At 35.3% G+C, this 7,621-nt stretch overlaps 2 protein-coding genes across 2 annotated transcripts; both read right to left on the bottom strand.

Annotated features, from left to right (window-relative positions):
* Positions 1-383: 383 nt before the first annotated feature.
* Positions 384-1,508, bottom strand: C922_05065 (hypothetical protein; the record flags this gene model as incomplete). The annotated part of the gene is made up of 1 exon (XM_008820638.1): positions 384-1,508. The coding sequence occupies one exon, from the start codon at positions 1,506-1,508 to the stop codon at positions 384-386; it is 1,125 nt and encodes a 374-aa protein (XP_008818860.1).
* Positions 1,509-2,647: 1,139 nt separating this feature from the next.
* Positions 2,648-4,639, bottom strand: C922_05064 (hypothetical protein; the record flags this gene model as incomplete). Its single annotated transcript, XM_008820637.1, has 2 exons — positions 2,648-2,725; positions 2,942-4,639. The coding sequence occupies 2 exons, from the start codon at positions 4,637-4,639 to the stop codon at positions 2,648-2,650; spliced, it is 1,776 nt and encodes a 591-aa protein (XP_008818859.1).
* Between the last annotated feature and the right edge of the window lie 2,982 nt (positions 4,640-7,621).

The raw sequence follows: 7,621 nt of genomic DNA, 5'->3' as shown, positions 1-7,621 counted from the left end.
TTACTTCCAACAGGGCTGGCACACAAAAAGGACGATTTCGAACGGCACTATACGGGCAAATACAAATAACACAATTCCTCCTACGGTGAGCAATATACGCCTATTATCTTTTCCATTTGAATTAAGCGTTAGTATTTTCCCCAAGTGCCCTAATCTGAGTTGTTTCGAATATCGCCTTTAAGATTTACCTACAACTGAGCCTCATCCTACAGATTAGAACAACCAGCTGTTCGCTAATGTCACCTAGATGGCTGCCTCCTTTTGGCGTAAAGAATTATGTGGAGAAAAAACGAGCACCCTTTTCTATTTCACAACATGGCGTACGTACGTGGACACACCCACATTTCGCTTCCTTCTTCTAGAGCTCTTCAACGCAAAGACGCTCAAAACTGCAGAATTCTTCTCGAAGTTAAATCACTTTCCTTCAATTCTTTTATAAACTTGTCGCTGTTTATGTTCCTAATTATCTCCGAGTGGCTATAATTCTTGACATGGCCATATACGTACAAATCGTGCAATATTTTCCGTATGGGAAAATAGAAAGGGAAGGCAAAAAAGTTATAATTTGAAAATGGCGGGAATAATATTTGAAGGGAAAAGTGATTTATTGGCGAAGGATAGGAACAACCGACGTATAGATATCTTTTCAGACTTCTTATTTTATTTCTAACATTCACATCATCTAGTTCCTTAAGAAATTTACACAACGGCGATTTGTTTTTAACATTTTTGAAGACGTCTTTATATATATCTTCATAATTCTCATTCAGCTTCTCAATAATGTTATTTTGGTTTACATTTTCCAGATGACTCCCCTTCTCATTACTTCCATTTTTCAAAACAATGTTTTTTTTTTTCTCCTTAATGATTCTGTTCAGTTCGAATAAGATATCTACAAGCTCTTCATTGTAATCCGCGTCGACCTCTGTGGACACATTATACATGTATTTGTAGTGAATTAATTTCCCTCTGCTAATTAGAAGAAAGTATAAAAATATATCAATGACAAAGTACACATAGTTGTACAAATGCAATAAGCAATTTATGTCCTTCCTCTTTAAATTCTTAACATCATACATAATGCCTTTAAATAAAACCATAAGATTGAGACAGGAATTGCTATGAGGATTATTTAATATAATATAATCATAACAGTTGTAATAGACGTACAATTTATCACAATTGTTTGTCAGCCCCTTCTTAAGACGAACATATTTATCGTCAATTTCGACATTATTCAATAGCGGTGTGGAAAAGTTGTTACTTCTTATAGGTTTTCTGTCAAGAGGCTTCCACTCCTTTCGAACATTAATGATATCTGTAAAAATGGTGTTCTTTATTAATCTTATATCATTGTCGCTTAGTAAGCTGTCACAGTACACACACCTTGTTACATTATTTATGTTCAAACTTGTGCAGTTGCTGCACACCTTCTTATATAATCTGTTTGTGTAGTATTTTTTTTTTTCACATGAGTAGTATATTTGCCTCTTCGCAATTTTTATCATTTTCTTCAGAGCGGTTTCTTCTTTGAACGTGGCGCTTGAATCATGTCTCTTTTTTCTTTCTTTTTTCTTGTTAACAAGAAATGATGCCGTTTTAATCTTTTACGCTGTCATATTTATCAAAAATTTGAAGAACTCAAAAAAGAACGCATCTGGAAAAATTATTTCTTTGTTGAACTTTTTCTTTCAAAATTTGCACATAAAGTTAAGCGGCTAATGGTACACCTCTTCATAAAATGGTTTTCCGAACAATGGCATCTCTTCTATTTTCCTCCCTCCTGCATTTTATTCTCAAATGATTTTGTTCGTCCACTCTACCCCCCATGTTATTTCTCAACGTTTTCCTCTTTCTTATTTTGCTCCTTCTCCTCCTACAATGTGGCGATTTCGTTTTTCACTTAAAGCAGTCAAACGGCCTTATTGTAAAGAAGAACTTAAAAATGGGAAAGTACACGAAAGCAGGGTATGCTTACACGCCCGTTGTTATATTCGTATGTCAACGCATTCTCTCCCAATTTTTGCAGTCATTACAAAAAAACTAACTGTCATCCTTCGAAAATCATCTTTATTTTATATATGGATGGGAATACTTTATACAGAAAAAAAAAAAAAAAATCTTCCTAAGGGAATATTTGCGTAGTTTCAAAAAAATAAATTCTGCACGTCCAAGGAGAAGAATTCCATGTTACGGTCAGATAAAACACATTTCATGCTCTAAAAAATATGTGACATAGCAATGCAATAGATACCCCATTTGCCATTTGTCTATGGCAACATTTTTATTTAAAGCTATACTTTTTTCGCGACACGCGTTGTGCCAATGTTAGAGGGCACATTTTAAAAAAAAAGGCGTTACGGCGTTGCAACGCATTAATGTGACTTTTAAGTACGAATAAGTCCAAATGCGCGAATTTCTACAGAACACACCAACAACACTGTCGTGATAATTACATCAGTGAAAGCTTCTTTTCTTTTCTGTAATGGTGCAAATTTGCTAGACATAACAAAAAAAGAAAGAAAAAGAAAAAGGGAAATACTGGTTCGCAGCCGCGTATGTGTATCTACATCCATGCATGATCAGGCACACATGCGCAAAACAACGGGCCAAACTCATTCGCGGTGAAATGGCGCCATAGCCCTCGTCAGAATTTGAAGCTTTCGTAGGGATTCCACCTGATGGGGAAATTTTCGGGCGTTGCGTCTTCATTTTCTCTCCAAATCTGCTCGGGGATAAGAAAAAAAAGAAAAAAAAACAGAAAAGGAAACGTTAACAGGCAGGTTTCGCAAACGTAAAAATGTTCTCTCTTCTTTTCTCACATCAAATTGGAACACAATAAGTAGAAATAAGGCAAACAAATCATGTACTGTACATGAATACCTGTACATACAACCCTTTCGCGTATGTTTTAGGGTTATCTCCCCTTTTTTTGCTCTACCTTAATGGACTTATCCCCGTGGGTGGTTATCAACCGACTTTCACTTTTGTCGAAGGCCATGGCTAAGGTGGAATCTTCACACTCAACCGTGCCGGGGACCACTTTGTTTGATAATGTGTCATATTTATAACCGCTGGACCAATCGTAAAAGTGCAGCTGGCCATTGTTACTTCCCAGGATTAAGATAGACGAGTCACTAAAATAAGAGTCCTGCTTAATTAAACTGCAATTAATTATCGAATTAAAGCCTGTAATGTTTCTATCAAATTCAGCATCCGCTCCACACCACACTTTCACGTTATCCGTCCCACAACTACAAAAACTATATTCAAAAGGATGAATAGATAGTGACCGAATACTTTTTTTATGATGTGTTAATGCTATTCTGCACTTCCCATTATTTAAATCCCACAATCTTATCATTTTATCTTGAGACCCCGACACAACCTGTGGCTCAACAGATTGCGAACACAGAGACATAATAGTCCCCGTGTGACCTGATAAAACAAAGATGGAGCTTTTTGTTCTAATGTCCCAAACTCTCACTACGGAATCACGCCCCCCACTCATGAGTATGTCTAACGATGGATGTAACGATAAGCAGTACACCCCTGACAGATGCCCATGATAATCTCTTATCACTTTATTGTATTCTAAATCCCAACATTTTACTCTGTTATCTTCACCACAACTGAATAGGTAAGGATTTTTCTTCGAAATTTTTATATCACGTATACTATTTATATGACCAGTTAAGGTTAATTTCAATTTACACGTCGCTAAATCCCAGATTTTAATTAATCTGTCATTTGCACCGGTAGCAAACCATTCGTTGCTTATATCCACGTCAACACAGTTTACCCACCCTGAATGACCTAGGATTACTCTGTACAATGTGTATGGGAAGTGCCACTTGGGTTTTTTAATTTTTTTATAAATATCCAGCGTCTTTATGTTTTTTAGGGCATCACTACTTAGTACACTGTCGTCCGACTTTTTTATAATGGGTCCACTGTGTACTTCGTCTCTTGTTTGATTTACGAAAGGTAAAATCCTATTCTCTTCATTATTATTTTTCCCCAATTTTTCCATCTGATTGGTTATGAGGCCTGCGTTCATGTAGTTTAAATCATGTCCTATATCGTCATGCGTAACTGTGTCATCATTTATAATACTACTTATGATGGAAGATCTTTTTTTCTTTTTTCTTCTTTCCTTTCCCTTCTGTGAGTCATCCTTTTCGATTTTTTTTAAGTACAATTTTTTAACAGAAGAATATTCATCCATTTCCTTCATGTTTATATTCACTTTTATGGACGTTAATTTCTTTATAACATTTTCTCTCAAGTGTTGTTTTCTTGAATTCAGTTCATTCTCCTTGTACATTTCTTCGTGACTCTCTGTGGTGTTCCCATTTGCAATTGCCAAGGTGGATATTTCTTTTAAATCCTTTATTCTCTTATCCTCATTCTGCTGGATCTTAACAATTCTGTCATTTATGTTAGTGTCATATGCAAGGAGGCTATAATTAAAAGGCGTTAGTATGTCATTTCCCACGAACATGTTTTTAGACAAGCATAAGCTTTTTTTTAGGATGTTCGCTTCCCTTTCGTTCTCGCTAACATTGTCATTTTCGTTGTTGTCGCCACTACCATTGTCACCTGTCCTCTGTTCTGCGTCTATGGAAGCATTTTTCATTTCTACCTATTAAAATAAATTTTATTATTTCTCAGGGTGAAAAACGACTTCGTTCCAACGCATCACAAATTAATGATGCTGCTATGAATGGGAATGGTAACAAGATCTAGTAATATTTACCTTCCTCTTACTATCAGAGAAAACGAATGCGGGTCATTTACTTCTCACTGCCATTCAATATTACAATGTGAGGAGTCCTGTCAAGGGTAAAACTTCACATTAAGCATAACGTCGAATTGAGTGGAGCTGAGGTCAAAGGCGCAAAGCAGTTTTAACAGAGAATAACCTCACGTATATAGTACGCCATATAATGAAGCAACTGACGTAAATGTAAAGGAATAACATATATTAAGAAAATTCAGCGCCTTTATTTTTTTTCTGTTTTTTTCTTTCTCCAAAATATGTGGAATCTTAAAGTACATCAATTGATAATAAAAAAGGAGCACGTGGACATGGCACGTGTGGCATCCCCTTCTTGTTCTCATTGATGCTTTCCCCTCTTCCAGTGGAACAACGGGAGGCACCGAAATGCAGAAACGCCAGGTGAACGGTGTATATTAAAAGTGAGAATTAAGAAAAGGCCAAATGCGAAACGTAAAAAAAAAAGTGCCCTCAATTCATATGAACAAAAATGTTTTTCCTTTCCGAGAAAGAGAAACCTTTAAGATTAATTTGTAATTATTTTTCCATCTTTCGAAATTAACCTCAGGTTACCTTTTAAGAATTGTAAAAATATCCAAAGATAATGAAGAAAACGCGTGATACGAAAAGTATAGAAGAAAAAAAATCCTCTCTTATGCTACAATAGCATAATTATGTAGCTTTACAAGTGGAATCCCCACAAAATTTACGTGATTGTGTAAAATATTTGATTATACAAATCAACACCGCGTGATGTTCTCTACTGAAAAAGGAACTACAAAGGAAGGTACCACTCTTTTGCGAAGCGGTTGACACTGACAACAGTAAAATTTTTAACTTAATTTTTAAAATCACTTTACTGAAGGGGAAAATGGGAAGGACTAATGGGAAGGTGAAAGTTTTTTTATATAGTACATAAAAAAAAAAACTAGTTTCACACTCTGTACATTTGCAAAAATTGTGGGCAATTACTCCTAAATAGATAAAATAAACGAGGCAGTATTTGTGCTACGGCCAATTACGCGGAACGAACACGTAAAAACGTGTTACATTGTAATTTAAAATCAGGAAATTTCTCCATTTCTCTAAATAGCTAAAAACGTCCTTCTGTGGTAATCCAAAAAAAAGGAAACAAGAAGAAGTCTTGAAAATGTTTAATCTGTGTTTATAATAGAATATAACAGGCGTAAGTAGACTTTTCACCTGTAAAAGCAGGTGCAACCGCGGAAATTCTCAACTAAACCTGCAACATTTCCTTAGTCACAATTCAGCAGACACTTATAGGAAACGTGTGCTCTGCTTATGTTATATATACATAAATAAATATTTATGTATGTTTGTTGGGGCCTACAGGGCATCTTAAAATGAATACATAGGATTTCACACAATTTTATCCTCTTCTCCCTTTCCCACTAATTCTTTTGGTTCCAACTATGGACAATTTCGTCCGATTTGCATAATGTAAAAAGCACAAAGGAGAGTCTAAATCTCACTCATGTAGCTTCGTCAGATGAGCCAGAGGAGGGCACAAATCAGATACAAGTATGTTTACGAATTCTCCTTTACATACACATATTCCTAATTGAACTTACATTTTGATTTCTATTCATATGCATACACGTGCACACGTCCTTTTGTTCTTATCTTACTCGTAAATGTAATTTTACAATTCTTTCACGAGCGCTTCCAGGCCGGGAGAAGATACATCCGCGTACACGATGTGGCGAAATTCGATTGGGATACACTCGTAGCCAGTTAAAAGGGCGTTCGACCATTTTGTGAATTAAATACTAGTACATTTTCTGCTGATTTTTAAGTAAGGCAACCTCTCCTCATATTTTTGAGAGCCATTCCTTGGCCAGTAAGGATAAACATATAAGCTAATTGTTCCAATATGAGCATCCGTATGCCACATCTTCCTTAAAGACAGTCTTTACGGAAAAATTTGTGCATATGACTACACAGCATAAATACACATGCAAGTGCTGACGCATCCTCATGAACAGTAGAAGAGGTGAAAGTTTTCAGTTTCGCGAATAATGCAATTCTGCCCATGTGCCACGGAACGGACGCCCTGTGAATGGTAATTAAAGAAACAGAGGAAAACAGGGCTTAAATGAATATGGGGCGAACATTTGAGCAATATACTTATGACGTGGGAAGCACCAAATTGTATGTGTGGAATTACTGCTGGAACCCAATAATTCTTATGGGGATTTTCTGTTGCTACATATACATGTACTATATACATACGTTAATGTATAAAACTCTTTTTTCCCTGCTGAAATCTTTTCTGTAACAATTAAAAAATATTATTTTGAATTTACTTGATTGTACGCTTCTTTTCTAGGTAACTGGGATAATACAATTTATATACCTATAAGATCGCTTTCCATTTTTTTTTTCCTTTTCATTCATTCGCAGTTTTCATTTAACTCGTCGTTATTTCTTTCTTCACAATATATACCTTTTTTTCCTTTTCCTTCCTGTTTTTATTTCATACGTGCGAATGGAATTTGCCTTGAAAAAACACATAATTTATGTTTATCATTAAAAATACAGGAGATGACATCTTATGAGTTCTTTTCATATATATCCATTTGATAGCCCATCTTAAAATGTTTCGGCAATTGCGCAAAACGTAAAGGACGTATTTGTAATATCATTTCGGCTTCCTTGTACATAAAATAAGCTCAAGAATTAAGAGCCCTTTTTTCTTTTTTTACTTGTTTCATTTCAGCAATAATATAAAAATTAAGTCAGCAAAAATGAGAAAGTTTTAACCAGCCATATACATTAAATCACATTTTTACCAACGCGGTAAACATTATAGTTAACATA

This window comes from Plasmodium inui (assembly GCF_000524495.1).
Source record: "Plasmodium inui San Antonio 1 unplaced genomic scaffold supercont1.36, whole genome shotgun sequence".
Classification (NCBI taxonomy): domain Eukaryota; phylum Apicomplexa; class Aconoidasida; order Haemosporida; family Plasmodiidae; genus Plasmodium; species Plasmodium inui.
This window is presented reverse-complemented; position numbering and strand designations above follow the sequence as displayed.